The sequence below is a fragment of the Cetorhinus maximus genome, chromosome 8 (assembly GCF_964194155.1).
Source record: "Cetorhinus maximus chromosome 8, sCetMax3.hap1.1, whole genome shotgun sequence".
NCBI lineage: Eukaryota > Metazoa > Chordata > Chondrichthyes > Lamniformes > Cetorhinidae > Cetorhinus > Cetorhinus maximus.
In genome coordinates, this window is record NC_135886.1 from 81,434,222 (window position 1) to 81,450,918 (window position 16,697).

Below are 16,697 nucleotides of genomic sequence, written 5' to 3' on the forward strand. Positions count from 1 at the left end.
TGTTGAAACCATTCTATGATTGAATACAAGTTTTATGGGGTAACTCTTGAACATTGCACTCCCAGTGGATGAAGCTCTAGTCACACTATTATCTGGTAGATCAACTCAATTCACCATTCACAGAATTAACTCTGAAACAATGTGAAAACATGACCATTTCTAAATCGCAGCCATTTAGGGAAAAGGGTTGGAAGCAAATAGCATGGTGTATTAGTGACATTTACTGTTTCCCATATTTGACTCTGAGTTCTATTTAATTACAGACTCCTGTCGAATGTGCTAAGGGTTGCTGAGGGGACAGGTTTATGTTGAGGTTTCCTCGTATTAAACACAGCTGCAGGAAAATTGCAAACACACTTCCACTTTTACATGTCAGGTAATTATAAAATTTATCATAGATAAGATCACCGAGTATCAGCCAAACATCACAATACCCACCTCTCTGCTTTGGTGAGACTAAGTAAGAGTCGAGCTTTCCTTGCCAATATAAACCTAGAAAGAAATAATAGTACTCAATTATACCTTAGATAATCTCATGACTGGTAATTTAATAATCTCGTTACTGATCCATAGGACATGTATGGCATCTGGGACTGTCCCTATTCAAGATTTGGGGAGAAAGAGTTACATTTAACAGTTTGTTTAAAGCGAAGTGTATTCACACATTTTAAAAAAAATACAGATCAAAGGTAGTTAAATGTTAATGAGCAAGTTTTGAAGTTGCTTCACTAAAGACTGTAATCAATATTGGGAAGTTCACAAGGGTTGGCAGAGGTTCTCTAGTATAGACCCTTTCCGAGGGTTGTGAATGCAACAAAATAAACTATACAGACTGAGACACACAATGTGAATAAGGCTTATGAACAGAAGGCTAACCAAGTAAGCTCGCAACAAGCCTAGAAGGTTAGGATACAGGATGGTAGAAGTTATTTTATTTAAGCGAAGCAAGGCAGCCCACTAATTTGGGAAAGTATAGTGACTTCACTACTTTGTATTATTGCACAAAGACAAATTGTACTGAAATAAATATGGGAGGCCAAGCATAACTGTTTCATTTGTTCATTTGCCGTTTGCAAAATTAAACAGCTTAATGATATGCATACGGCTGCAAAAACACATGGGGCTGATTTTCTGGTTGGCGGGAGGGTGGTCCGAGAGCGGGCGCAGACCTGATCACCGCCTGCGATCGGGTCCGCGCCGCCATTTTATGCAGTTGGGCCAATTAAGGCCCACCCGGTGTAATGCGCAATTCCCGAGGATAGCGGGAGTGGACGGGCGGTGGCAGGAGTTCACTGACAGCTGGGTCCAATTAAGGCCCGGCAGCCTGTTTAAATGAAGCACTGGCAGCCTTTGCAAGGCTACTCACAATGGCAAGTGCAAGACCACTTGCTTCCGGTGAGCAGGCCAGGCCAGAGGGTAGGGCAGTGGGACATGCCAGGCCGCAGGGTTGAGCGGGGTGCCAGTGTGCCCCTCATTTTTCGGATGACTGCCTTGCTGCTCTCCTCGAGGAGGTGGCAACATGGTGGGAGCTGCTGCTTCCCCAGGATGGGAGGAGAAGGCCCCCCCCACATGACTAAACGTGCCTGCGAGGAGGTGGTGAGCTCCCGCGACGTGGTACGGAGCACGTGGATCTAGTGTCGCAAGCATTTCAATGACTTGTTGCGCTCCGGCGGGGTGAGGACAATGTTGGCATTGGCCATTTAACCCAACAGGTCAGCTTACCCCTCTGTTGCCCGCCCCTCACCCCAAGTCTGAGTGTAATGACTGCGTTGAATCATTGACAGCATTTGTCCTTAGCTGGGTGGGTAAGCAGATACTTCCCACGCTGAGGTCAGCTTGAGAGAGCGATGAAGAGATGTGTTTTGCCCCCGGAGCATGTGTTACACTGATTCCCACATGATTGTTTTGGGGGCAGCCTGGAGGAGCTGCACCTAGGCGCTGTGCTGGAACTCCAGGACATGTCCAAGTCAGGGTGATGACATGCTGGGAGGGGAGCTTCAAGGTGGCGTGGCACCGATCGATCTGCTGTCCTCTGCACTCCTTGCACTTGCGCCTCCTTGCTATAGAAGGACAGACCGCGTGGTGCCTAATGTGATATAGGCAGCATGTGTCCAAGGGAGGAGGATGGGGTGGTAGGGAACAGGCCTCGCATCTTTGTGTGAGTGTTTGGCAGCAGCGGGGTGAGGAGGCTCTGGAGCCCTGATATGTCCCAGTCTGGTTGGGGTGGGCCATGCGCGAAGAGAGTCCATGTGCAATTTGCACAAATCAATGTTTGTCTCTTATTTTCAGGAGAAGAATGCTCATAATGCGGCACAGCGTGTGAGGACTGGAGGTGGCCAGGCGCAGATCGCCATTCTTAGCCGGTTTGAGCAGGAGGCCCTGGATCTGGAGAGGTGCCATGGTGTCGGCGAGGCTGGGGTGCCACATCCAGGTATTTATGCCCAACAGTGAGGTCAGCATTGTTCTCCCAACAGCCATAGCACTGCTGAATGTTAGTTGATTTAATTTTGCAAGATGGTTTGACCATTGGTTATGGAAGGATAAGCGCATAATTATCTGGGGGACAGGGATGAACTTTGTCATTGTCTCCATGTTAACTGATTCACTGTCCTTGTTCTTCCTTTCAGCATCAGCAGAGCAGGGCTGGGGGGAGGAGCAGCAGAGGCCCCATCCCACACCTGAGGGGCCTGACCAGCGTCACACCATCTCTGCCAGGCAGACACCAGCGCAGGTACTAGCACCTCAGTGGGAATTAGAACATTGGCTAGTGTCCCGGGGCACAGCGGTGAGGGCACTTCACAGTCACTGGAGGAGCTGGCAGAGACAGAGTGTGCCCATGGCGCCTGCAGTCGGAGGACTGCAGGGGACCAGACACATGCTCAGTCGGTGCCTGATGATGTGTCTCTGGAGTCTCTGCGACGCAGCAGGTGCAGGAAATGCGGCCGGGTGTGCGGGAGCATCTGGGGGAGATACATGAGGCTATGCTGGGCTTGGTCTCCATGGTGGAAGAGTCTACGCGGACGATCGCCGAAGCAATGAGCCTCATGTCCGAGCGCCAAGCGTCCTCCATGGAGAGAGGCTCCCCCAGGCGACCCATCAGGGCTTCCTGGGGATGCTCTGTGACCAGCAATCTCTCACATCGGCATTGACCTCAGCTGGTCACGAGATGAGGTCCTTATGATTGTTTGGATTGGTAACACGATTCTCTTTTTTTGGGAATAAATTGGTTTGCTTGACAGATTAAATTTAGATTTGTGACCATGACTGCGGCTGCCTCTTTTCTTCTGCATGTACATGGTTTCCAGCTTATCCCTGTCTCCCAGATCATTATGCGCTTATCCTTCCATAACCAATGGTCAAACCATCTTGCAAAATTAAATCAACTAACATTCAGCAGTGCTATGGCTGTTGGGAGAACAATGCTGACCTCACTGTTGGGCATAAATATCCGGCCCCTGCTGCGTCGCAGACGACTCCAGAGGCACATCATCAGGCACTGGCTGAGCATGTGCCTGGTCCCCTGCAGTCCTTGATGGTCTGAACATCAAGTTTTCCAGCTCAGTGCCCATCTATCCACGGCGAGCAGGGGCGTCCGAAACGACCTCACGCCAGCGCAGCAGCTGCCTGTCGTCTCTGCGAGCACCTCTCAGGATGCTCCGATGAGGGCGGCAGCTCCTCCGCCCCTCTCCCAGTGACCATAGAATCCGGTGAGGCTGCGACGACTGGGAAGATGCCAGCTGTTGAAATGGCAGCTCCCTCCCAGGCGGGGCCAGCACAAGCTCCACAGGCCAGAGGACGACCACCAAGGTCATCGAGGCCAACAGGACAGCAGAGTCAGCAGGCTGTATCAGATGCCACTCCGAGCGATGGGGCAGCACCAAGACGTAGCACCCGGAAACAAAAACATAAGGCACCTTAGGCACACCACGGGTTTCTCACTGGTGCTTTTGTGTTGGCCTGAGATGAGGTCCTTATGATTGTTTGGATTGGTAACACGATGCTCATTTTTTTTGGAATAAGTTGGTTTGCTTGACAGATTAAATTCAGATTTGTGACCATGACTGAGGCTGCCGCTTTTCTTCTGTATGTGTAAGGTTTCCAAAACTGTAATGAGTGCTTTGGTGGACATTCAGCTTTATTAACAAGGCCCTTAGTTACTGTTCCTAACCTGGCAGATTTTGCACTTAGGTGACGAGTATGGAGCCTACAGCTCAGGCTTGTCCTGGGGGTCCATCTGTGGTGTGCTAGCTGAAGTTCGTTGGATGAAAGCCTCCCGGGTGTCCCTGCCTCCCTGCAGTATGCCCGGGTCAGCGCCCTCAGCATTTCCCTGTGGATGCTCATCCTCGGACTCACTGCTGGACTCATCATGTGCAGCTGCAGCCACTGCGTCGACATCTTCATCATCCACAGCGTCCCCCCTTTCCAGCACAAGATTGTGGAGAGCGCAGCATGCAACCACTTTCACCGAGACACGATCTGGGGGGTTCTGGAGTGCGCCCCCTGAGCAGTCCAGGCATCGGAAGCACATCTTAAGGAGACCGATGGTTCTCTCCACCACAGTCCTTGTGGAGGCGTGGCTCCTATTGTACCGCTGCTCAGTCTCTGTTCTTGGATGGCAGAGAGGCGTCATGAGTCACCTTCTGAGGGGATAGCCCTTGTCACCCAGCAGCCATCCATCCAGCCGGGCTGGAGCACTGAACAGCCCCGGCACCTGGGAGTGTCTGAGGATGTAGGCGTCGTGGGAGCTGCCTGGGTACCTTGCACAGACTTGTAGAATCAGCATCCTGTGATCACTATCTGCACGTTCATGGAGTGGAAACCCTTCCTGTTGACGAAGGCACCGAGTTCACCTGCTGGCGCCTTGATGGCCACATGTGTGCAGTCTATTGCACCGTGGATGCGGGGGAAACCAGCAATGGCCGCAAAGCCTCTGGCTCGCTGTGCCTGACTTGCCTGGTCGCAACGGAAGTGGATGAAGGTCAATGCACGCCTGAACAGTGTATCTGTAACCTGCTTGACACAAATGTGGACAGCTGATTGGGACTCACCGCAAAGATCACCCACTGAGCCCTGGAAGGAGCTAGAGGCATAGAAGTTGAGGGCAGCTGTGATCTTCAGAGCCACTGGCATGGGGTATCCACCCATACAGTTAGCAGAGATGTCAGGCCCAATCATCTGACAGATATAGTTGACTGTCTCCCCTGAGAGATGGAGCCCCCTTCGGCACTGCACCTCAGACTTATTGAGGTAGCTGCTTCGCTGCCTGTAAACCCTGGCAGCAGGATAGAGGCGTCTTCTGTGGTCCCTTCCGCCTTGGTCCACCACTTAGCCCTGCACCCCTTATGCCTGCGCCTGTCCTCCCAAAGGTGGCTCCCCTGGAAGCTGAATGTGCATTCCTAGCCTCCTCCCCCTTCTAGCCCTCCCTTCCTCATCAGAGGAGGTAACTCCAATGTGGAGTTCAGCTCCCATTCTCAGGCTAAGGGAAGGCTTCCTGAAACCTGCAGGCCCAGAAAAGATTCCTCACTGCAGAGGGCTGACTTTAGGGTTAAGAGTCCAGACAAAGCAGCTGGTGTGTGTTTTGAAGTATTGCAGATCACACAGGCAAGTTTCAATAATTTTGAAAAATAAATATTTGACAGAGCACACTCACAACCCCATTAAGCCCTCTTATCCCACCCGTGAATGAGGTTTATACAAATATCTCCTAACCGCCTGCCTGTTGTGCCCGTGCGCCGACGTGAAGATCACATGGACACCGAAAAATCAGCATCGATTAGTGAGTCAAGGGCCTTAAGTGGCCCTTTAATTAATGGCAGGCGCGCATCGGACATCATTGCGTGCCCACCCAACGATATATCGCAATGGCGCGCGGTGACATCTGGACACTTGCCTGATGTCGCCGCGTGTAATTTTATGCACGTGCGTGCGGGGCCCACCAACAGGAAAATTCTGCCCATGATGTATTTTCTCGGTCAACATTTGAAAAGATTAAAGAAGCGTGTGTGTGGGCACACGTAAAAGATGTAGCATCCAGCTTGTATGCCAAAGTTCGATTATTTCCCTTGAAATGCTATTGTACAAGTAGATATTGGGCAGTGTGAGCCAACTCTAGCACATAAGGGGCATGGGGTCCAACTACAGGAGCATCTGAATTAATAACAGGGATATAGATGAATAACCATTACCTCCATGTGAAGCTTGGCCAAGGTCTAAAACACTGCCTCCCTCATCACTAGCACAGCTTCTTGCACTATCAATGGACAACTCATTTCCTGTATTAAGTTGGTGGGAAATCTTCATCTGTAGAATGTAATGTGACAGCATGGCAGTAAATCTGAAGAGCTATATACTTTATCACAGGATATCCTGGCACTCCAGATAATAAATGTAGCTGGATTATATTTCCTATAGCACACAGTTTGGTGCTCCAGGCAGAATGAAAGATTATTTTAAAATTTCTACTCAACGTTCTTCAGCTGTTTAATGACAGGGAGAGTGATGTGCAGCCAGATTCTCATTGACTCTGAGATTGATCCAGGACAGAGCTCAGAGTCTACTGGACTTGTGCTGGTTCTGGGATTAACTAATTCACAGTTCACAGTTTACGTGGGATTCTAGAGCACAGTAGGCTGAGAGAATACTGAAATCAAAATGCTGTAAGGAAAGAAACATCAGGAAAAGTCAAGAATGAGAAAAGGTCAATTGCCCATCAATCTCATCCCTCCAGTATGTCAGCTCACCTTGCCTAGAATGTAATTGCATTTTGAAGGCCCTAATGCCATTGATTCAACTACTTTATGTGGTCGTCCATTTCAACCATGCACCAAGACGTTGAACATTGATTTTCTTTTTCTAAGATTTGTTTAAAATTTTATTTTCACCAATTTACATTTATGTCCTTACATTTTATTGTCCTTGAGCTGGCTAGGCCCTAAGCTCTGGAATTTCCTCCCTAAACCTCTCCACCTCCCTCTTTTTTTAAAAAACATTCCTTAGAACCTACTTATTTGACCAAGGTTATGGCCCTATGTTCTAATATCTCCTTGTGTGATTCAGTGTCAAAATTTGTCTGATAATGCTCCTATGAAGTGTGTTAGGACATTTTCCTACATTAAGGGTGCTATATTAATGCAAGTAGTTGTTGTTTTTGTTTATATCTTATTTGTCCCATATAGTACTTTGTATGAAGGATTTAAGCATGCTTGCTGCTGCCACAGAACTGCACTCACCATGAGAAAATATTGGGAAATTATGGGTAGGTTCCCTAGTATATGAGGCTGGCAGACAAGGCTATAACAAAAGCACGACTGCATAAAACTGTACCTACAATGAAGTTGCCCATTGGCTTTTTGGCTAGGCTGGAAAGCATCTCTAATCTTTCTATGTAGTTCATTCCTGGTATACTTAGAATCACTCTCGTTGCTCTTCACTGTAGCCTATCCAATGTATGTATGTTCGTTTTATGACAACCAGAATTGAACTCCACATTGCAAATGGTACCTGACTCGTGTGTTATAAATATTTGGCATAACTTTGTAAACTTAAATTCCACTGCTCTGGCAACATATCCCAGCATTTTATCTGCTCTTTACTTACTTCTCCATATCATCTTGACAATGAAAGTGGAGAGTCTAAGATCACCTCCAGGTACCTTTCAAAGTTTCCCTGTGCTAATTTTGATCTTTTTAACATCACATAAGATATTGGCGGTGTGCATTTCTTTAGCTCTGCGAACTATACCCCATAATTGCAGGGTGGGAACCATCGGGCTTGGTGTCATCCAATGTCAGGGAAATAGGCGACTCCTCATCTTCAATCATCATCGTACCACAATAACCTGTAAGCAGAAAGATGGTCTTAGCCTTACCCTTTCACTCCTTCCCCATATCCCTGCAAATCATTTCTTCCTCGAGTATTTATCAATTCCCTTTTGAAAGCCACTATTAGATCTGTATCCATCATCCTATTCCAAATCCTAATAACTCATTCCATGAAAATGGTTTTCCTCAGGTCATCTCTGGTTCTTTTGTCAATGACCTTACTCTGTGCCCTCTGACCATACTCTGTGCCCTCCTATTAATAGTATAGAAAGTATCACTGATATAGAATGTATCATTTCAGAGTGTTATACTGAAAAAAAATGAATTAAACACGAAGACAATAATTGAGTGGCAATGATTGTCCTGAAAATGAGTACCTCACTCCCATGATCTATTTTCTTTCCTTTAGCCAAAGGGACAAACAGGTAGTCTGATCCTAAGCATCTACTGATACAATGGAGTTATTGACCATAAAGAGATTTTTTTTCATTCATTTGCAGGATGTGGGTGTCACTGGCTGGGCCAGCATTTATTGCCCATCCCTAGTTGCCCTTGAGAAGGTGGTGGTGAGCTGCCTTCTTGAACCGCTGCAGTCCATGTGGTGCAGGTACACCCATAGTATTGTTAGGAAGGGAGTTCCAGGATTTTGACCCAGCGATAGTGAAGGAACAGCGATATATTTCCAAGTCAGGGTGGTGAGTGACTTTGAGGGGAACTTCCAGGTGGTGGTGTTTCCATCTATCTGCTGCCCTTGTCCTTCTAGATGGTAGTGGTTGTAGGTTTGGAAGGTGCTGTCGAAGGAGACTTGGTGAATTCCTGCAGTGCATCTTGTAGATGGTACACACTGCTGCCACTGTGCGTCGGTGGTGGAGGGAGTGAATGTTTGTGGACGTGGTGCCAGATTGATGTGAGAGTGATCTAATATGACAATATCCTTGTTTGGGACCACTCCTATTAGCTAGTAATTTCATATTTGTTATGTGAGGTTAAGAGCAGAGCCATTTCCTGCTACCCTGGAAGGTGGAAGGTGCAATCTAAAATCAATATTGCACAATGTGGAGCTGTGCCAAACAGACTGGAAGGCCTCAGATTCAATCCCAAGTCTGAGCTGAGTTAGCTGATTCTAGCCAGAGTGTCAATGGTGAAGCTACAATTGCTCACCAGGTCTGGCAGCATCTGTGGAGACAGAAACAGAGTTCATATTTCGAGTCCAATGATTCCTCTTCAGAACACAAATCAAACTTCAGATTCTGAAGAAGAGTCATTGGATTCGAAATGTGAACTTTGTTTCTCTCTCCACAGATGCTACCCGACCTGGTGAGTTTTCCCAGCATTTTCCAATTTTATTTCAGATTTCCAGCATCCGCAGTATTTTGCTTTTATTTTACTATAATTGCTCACAGTTCCCCTGGATGAAGGAAGAGCAAAAACACCAGCCAAGATCCTGTTCCTGATAGCAATCCAGTAACTCATTCTGCAAACTGGTGTCTACCTGGATGTCAGTGAGAAGATGATCAGCCCAAATCTAATTCCTCCTGCAGCTGAATAACTTGCTTCCATTATCTGGGCACAAACAAGAAAAAATAGCCACTTGGGTGAGTTAAGGGGAAAGGGGTGGCCTAAACCCATTCAGCGGTACCACAGCGTGTGTCAAATCAAATGAAAGAAAGGGGCGGGATATTGAAATTAAGGAGGCTTGATAGAAACATAGAAACTAGGAGCAGGATTAGGCCATTCGGCCCTTCGAGCTTGCTCCACCATTCATTATGATCATGGCTGATCATCCAACTCAATAGCCTTCTCCCGCTTTCTCCCCATATCCTTTGATCCCTTTCGCCCCAAGAGCTATATCTAATTCCTTCTTGAAAACATACAATGTTCTGGCCTCAACTACTTTCTGTGGTAGCAAATTTCACAGGCTCACCACACTCTGGGTGAAGAAATTTCTCCTCATCTCAGTCCTAAATGGTCTACCCCATATCCTCAGACTGAGACCCCTGGTTCTGGACTCCCCCATCATCGGGAACACCCTTCCTGCATCCACCCTGTCTAGTCCTGTTAGAATTTTATAGGTTTCTTTGGGATCCCCCCTCATTCTTCTGAACTCCAGCGAATATAATCCTAACCGACTCAGTTTCTCCTCATATGTCAGTCCCGCCATCCCAGGAATCAGTCTGGTAAACCTTCGTTGCACTCCCTCTATAGCAAGAACATCCTTCCTCAGATAAGGAGACCAAAACTGCACACAGTATTCCAGGTGTGGTCTCACCAAGGCCCTGTATAATTGCAGCAAGACATCCCTGTTCCTGTACTCGAATCCTCTGGCTATGAAGGCCAACATACCATTTGCCTTCTTTACCGCCTGCTGCTCCTGCATGCTTACCTTCAATGACTGGTGTACGAGGACACCCAGGTCTCAATGCACATTCCCCTCTCTCAATTTATAGCCATTCAGATAATAATCTACCTTCCTGTTTTTGCTACCAAAGTGAATAACCTCACATTTATCCACATTATTTTGCATCTGCCATGCATTTGCCCACTCATTCAGCTTGTCCTAATCACACTGAAGCATCTCTGCATCCTCTTCACAGCTCACCCTCCCACCCAGCTTTGTGTCATCTGCAAATTTGGAGATATTACATTTAGTTCCCTCATCTAAATCATTAATATATATTGTGAATAGCTGGGGGTCCCAGCACCGATCCCTGCGGTACCCCACTAGTCACTGCCTGCCATTCGGAAAAAGACCCATTTATTCTTACTCTTTGTTTCCTGTCTGCCAATCAGTTTTCTATCCATCTCAATACACTACCCCCAATCCCATGCGCTTTAGTTTTACACGCTAATCTCTTATGTGGGACTTTGTCGAAAGCCTTCTGAAAGTCCAAATAAACCACATCCACTGGCTCCCCCTCATCAACTCTACTAGTTACATTCTCAAAAAATTCCAGTAGATTTGCCAAGCATGGTTTCCCTTTTGTAAATCCATGCTGACTCTGTCTGATTCTGCCACTGTTTTCCACGTGCTCAGCTATTAAGTCTTTTATAATGGACTCAAGAATTTTCCCCACTACCGACGTCAGGCTGACTGGTCTATAATTCCCTGTTTTCTCTCTACCTCCCTTTTTAAATAGTGGGGTTACATTAGCTACCCTTCAATCTGTAGGAACTGTTCCAGAGTCTATAGAATCTCGGAAGATGACCACCAATGCATCCACTATTTCTAGGGCCACTTCCTTAAGTACTCTGGGATGTAGATTATCAGGCCCTGGGGATTTATCGGCCTTCAATCCCATCAATTTCCCCAACACCATTTCCCAACTAAGACTGATTTCTTTCAGTTCCTCCCTCTCACTAAACCCTGTGTTCCCCAACATTTCTGGTGTGTTATTTGTGTCCTCCTTTGTGAAGACAGAATCAAAGTATGTACTTAGTTGGTCAGCCATTTCTTTGTTCCCAATTTCTGACTGTAAGGGACCTACATTTGTCTTCACCAATCTTTTTCTCTTCACATACCTATAGAAACTTTTACAGTCAGTTTTTACGTTCCCCGCAAGCTTACTCTCATACTCTAATTTCCCCTTCTTAATCAATCCCTTGGTCCTCCTTTGCTGAATTCTAAACTGCTCCCAATTCTCAGGTCTGTTGTTTTTTCTGACCAATTTGTATGCCTCTTCCTTGGATCTAATACTGTCTCTAATTTCCCTTGTAAGCCATGGTTTGGCCACCTTTCCTGTTTTACTTTTGCGCCAGACAGGAATAAACAATTGTTGCAGTTCACCCATGCGCTCCACTTTACAATGGCTGGTGCTTAGCTTCCATAGGTTCAACACTTCAGTGTGACGAACAAGGTCAAATCAATAAGCCTGCCACAAATATTAAAATACTCAAACCATGCACGCATTCTGGAATGCTACTCCTTATAGCCTGTCCCTTCTACACAGCCACAGCCAAACAATCAATGGCCACAGCACCAGCAAAAGCAGGAAAATGCCACATCAGTTAGACTGGTACAAACACAATCATACAATTGTGGACCCTTTTACTCTGTGTCCAGTGGGTGGCACCATTAGTCAACCAATCTGACATCAAGTGATGTTAGAGGGCTGATTAGTGAAGATGAAAACCCCAGAATTTTAATTATTATTCTGCAAGGATCGGAATGACATTGGAACTTTTAGAGCGTTAATATTGCCTTTGGCTATCGTGTTACCCACTCTCTGTCCATGTATGCCATTTTTTGGCCAAGAACCCACCTGAGCAGAAAGAGCTTGCCAATGGGTGGCCACATTATGCTAAACAGGGATGTGTTGTCACTCATTTCTGATAGCAAAAATTGTTGCAATGTTAAGCGCTTTAAAAAGCCATTAACAGCATATTGGTCAGTGCATTTGTTTTAGAGAAAAAAAACTTCTTCAAAACAGCTGAATTAACTTGCTCGACAGGATGGAATTCTAGTCACCTGAGATCATGGCAGTCAGGTATGAGGGGGCCTTGCATTTAGTAAAAGTGCCTGTGAAGTTACATTACTGTTGCTGTCAGCCCTTCTCTTGCCCTCCAGCTTTACACACCAGGGGCAGAATTTTGCCATTGGCGAGCAGGGGGGCGGGGCCCGCTCGCCGACACGGGATGACATCAGGCGGAACCCCCGACGTCAACCCACCCCATTTAAATTTTCAGGAAGGCGGGGGCTCAGCAAAATCAGCTGCGGGCCCGCCGACCTGTCAATGGCCAATTGAGGCCATTGACTGGATCATTTAAACAATTAAAGGACCTGCCCGTCCAACCTTAAGGTTGGCGGGTCGGCCAGGAGCCCTGGCGGCAACTAGAAAAAAGATGAAACCTCATCCAGCAGCGGGATGAGGTTTCATGCAGGGTTTTAAACAGTTTAATAAAGTTATTGTGTAAATTATGAAAATGTCCCATCTCATGTGACATTGTGACATGAGGGGGACATGTTAAGGATTTTTGTTTTCTATTTTCAATCTTTTTCAAACTGTCAGTGATCTCCCTGAGCACATCTCCCTTAGCCTCAGGGAGATGTGCGCTCTTTCGTGCGCATGCGTGAAAGAGCACACTCTTGCTTTTGGGGAATCCCCCCCGCCCGCACAGGAAGCGCATAGCGCTTCCCGCCGGACGTCACGCTGGGTGGGCCTTAAATGGCCCGCCCACTTAAAATGGCAGCGGGGCCCACTTCTCCAGCGGGGATCGGCTCCCTGCCTGCCGGAGATTGGGTCGGACCCGCCCGCCCGACAGGCAGAAAATTCTGCCCCAGGTGTTATAAAGATGATGCATTGCCACTAAACATGTTAGAATATTCAAGTAGGTTTATAGCACAAGAAACAAAGTGTAGTCAATGTGTCAACACTGACCAATTTCTGTCCTGAAATCTATCTATTTCATATTAAACTGAAACCCCATCTACTGCTCGGGTGAATCTAAAAGATCCTAAAGCAGTTTTCAAGGAAGAGTCAAGCTTTCCCAGTATAGTGATCAACATTCCCCCTCAGGCTGCAGCACCAAAAACACAATGTCTGGTTAATTATTCAGTTGCTATTTGTAATATCCGCGATTACACTTCAGAAGTAATCTATTGGCTATGCATCCTTGGGATATCCAATGGATGTGAATAAATGCAAGATCTTTTCTAATCTCAGCACATGCTTTGAGTATGGACTCTCTCTGCCTCTGATTACTGGACATCTCTCAACAGATACAGACCTTTCTCCCTCCAGAAAGCTCGGCTGTAGTAAACCATACACTTAATGATGGATCCCATTGGCACGCGCTGGATCAACTGGTTTCGCAATGGAGGCAGTGGAGGGCTGTAGTGAATTTGCTGAGTCAGGGCAGGTGGGATAGCACTGATGACATAATCAGCCTAGAAGCAGCACAAAAGAAATTAATGAGAACATATTAACAACCGACAGAGAAGACTGTAGGGAATGCTCTAGAATAATTGATAAAGTATTGCAGGAGCGAGGAAAGAATCTGCAAATGATGAATGAAAAAGGAGCAAAGTTCATTGTGTTCTTGCTGTATTCAGCTTCACCATACCAAAAACGACATGGTCGTGCCAGGGTGTCCAAAATGATACTGCCAATAATATCATTGTATTTGAATACTAAGGTGCCATTTCCCTAATGGGCCTCAACAGTATGTTGATAGAGCAGCACTTCACAAATATTTTTTTTATTCATTTACGGGAAGTGGGCATTGCTGGCTGGGCCAGCATTTATTGCCCATCCCTAATTACCCTTGAGAAGGGGATGGTGAGCTGTCTTCTTGAACTGCCGCAGTCCTTGTGGTGTAGGTACGCCCACAGTGCTGTTAGGAAGGGAGTTCCAGGATTTTGACCCAGCGACAGTGAAGGAACAGCAATATATTCCCAAGTCAGGATGGTGAGTGACTTGGAGGGGAGCATCCAGCTGGTGGTGTTCCCATGTATCTTCTGCCCTTGTCCTTCTGGATAGTAGCAATTTTGGGTTTGGAAGGTGCTGTCTAAGGAGCCTTGGTGAGTTCCTGTAGTGTATTTTGTAGATGGTACACACTGCTGCCACTGTTCCTCGGTGGTGGTCAGAATGAATATTTGTGTAAGGGGTGCCAGTTAAGCCGACTGCTATGTCCTGAATGGTGTCAAGTTTCTTGAGTGTTGTTGGAGCTTCACTCATCCAAGCAAGTGGAGAGTATTCCATCACACTCCTGCCTTGTGCCTTGGAGATGATGGACAAGCTTTGGGGAGTCAGGAGATGAGTTACTCATCACACAATTCCTAGCCTCTGACCTGCTCTCATAGCCACAGTATTTATATGGCTAGTCCAATTCAGTTTCTGGTCAAGGTTAGCCCCCAGGATGTTGATAGTGGGGGATTCAGTGATAGTAATGCCATTGAATGTCAAGGGGCGATGTTAGATTCTCTCTTGTTGGAGAAGGTCATTGCCTGGCACTTGTGTGGCACGAATGTTGCTTGTCACTTGTCAGCCCAAGCTGGATATTGTCCAGGCCTTGCTGCAATTGGACATGGACTGCTTCAGTATTCATGGTATAGGATTGGAGGACGTTGCAAGACTAAGTAATAGATAGCAGAGTATTGGACCAATTGGAATTCATGGAGGAAGGATGAGAGACTAGGCGTGAGCGAGTTAGAGTAGTCAGGTCTAGAAGTGACTAAGGCATAGGTAAGGTTTTCAGTAGCAGAGGGGCTGAAGTAGAGTGAGAGGGCAATGTTGTGGAGGCAGAAGGAAGCAGTCTATGTGGTGGAGAGAATATGGGGTCTGATGCTCAACTTCAGGGTCGATTGGGATGTTGAGATTGTAGCAATCTGGTTCAACCTGAGTTACCAGGAAGGGAATAGAGCAGAGCTTGTGATGGGTGCTGAAGTCAATAACTGGTCTTCTAAATGTTGTAGTAACTGGAAAATTCTAGAAGACCAGTGATTTCCAGCTCAGAATGCTCAAGCCTTAGACTCTTTCCATTCCCTGCCTCAAACGTTCACTTAACGTCACTGTTCTTCTTAAAGAAAAGCTCTCATGGTCAGGAACTTTAATAACATTAATAAAATCACTTTATACTCCATTGTTTAATGATTGTGATTGTTGTTCACAACAATTTTTCATTAAGGAGACTGGGTAGCTTTGTAGCTTGGTGCAATGTACTGCCAACTCGAGAATCTGAGTTTCCAATAAACAGTTGGAACTTTCTATATCTGCTGGCTGTGAAATGAATTGTTGGAAAATCTCAATTTATTACCGAATGAGTCTAAACACACAGCAGAAAACTGCCCTTCATTTGGCACCAACATCATCAAACTAAGAGAGGTCACAAGATAGCTCATAAGTAAAGCAATGCTTTTCCGAAGTGTGCAAAGCTGATATTGGTTCTCCAAGTTGAGAAAAAAAACGTCATTTACTATCCCTTTAAATTATTACTTTAAAAAAGCATTGTGTTCATGAATGGTTCATCAGCACATTTCTCAAAAATATCCCAAATATTTTACAAGAAGTTATTTGTTACATAGCCAAATACAGCAGCCACTTTTCTTATAACAAGATCCTACAAAGTAGTGCCATGAATAACCAGTTAACAGAATTTGTCAGTATAGGTTAAGGGCAGAATGTTGGTCAGGTAGCTGGGAAGCCTCCCTGTTCCTTTTTGAATAGTGCCAAGGGATTGGGAGCATCTATCTGAACTACTGGAAGAAGCATTGGTTTTGGAGCTTAGTGGAAAGATGGGATGTCGCTATTTAAATGATTAATTTGTGTTAAAGGGTATTAATGGACAAATCCTGACTTTAATAAAACAACTAAAGCTAGCAGATTGAGTGTGCCATTAATATTTTTTACAATAAATCAAGGGACTTGATTGACACAACTGGTGTTCTTCAATACAACATTCACATGTAATCATTTGCTCACACACCTCATATTCCTCTCCTTGCAATGTCTCCACACGGATGGTTCCCTCAGTTTGTTCCACTCTCACCACTGGTCTGTTCAGCTTCACATTATCCTTCATTCTCTCAGCCAAACGCTCACTGATTTGCCCCGAACCACCAATAAATTTCCTTTCCTGATGAAATGAAAGGCTAAGTTCAATGTGCTGCATCTTCAAAGAAAAATCAAGGTAAAAGCAGTAGCATTAAATGCAAACAAAACAGCTAAGATATTGCTACACTCAGCATCAGAGAACAGAGGAAACATTTTTCACATAGAGGATTGTGAGGCTATGGAATGCACTACATGTAACAACATTTTATGTTGGTGGAACGATGATAAAGGGATGGAAATAAGGTAGATAGATGGGATTAGGACTATTCCTTGCCTGGACAATAAATACCACAATGGGTTGATTGCGCCAAGAAACCTATTTCCATGT

The 16,697-nt window shown here is 46.0% G+C and overlaps 1 protein-coding gene across 1 annotated transcript in view; it reads right to left on the bottom strand.

Moving 5' to 3' along the window:
* LOC144683776 (amine oxidase [flavin-containing]-like) overlaps positions 1–16,697 on the bottom strand; it is a 60,269-nt gene that overhangs the window by 22,180 nt on the left and 21,392 nt on the right. Inside the window, exons 7-10 of the mRNA XM_078547156.1 lie at positions 16,242–16,391; positions 13,545–13,704; positions 7,741–7,837; positions 439–492 (exon numbers count right to left, since the gene is read on the bottom strand). Of these exons, the coding sequence (XP_078403282.1) occupies positions 439–492; positions 7,741–7,837; positions 13,545–13,704; positions 16,242–16,391 (461 nt within the window). The remainder of the gene's footprint in view (positions 1–438; positions 493–7,740; positions 7,838–13,544; positions 13,705–16,241; positions 16,392–16,697) is intronic.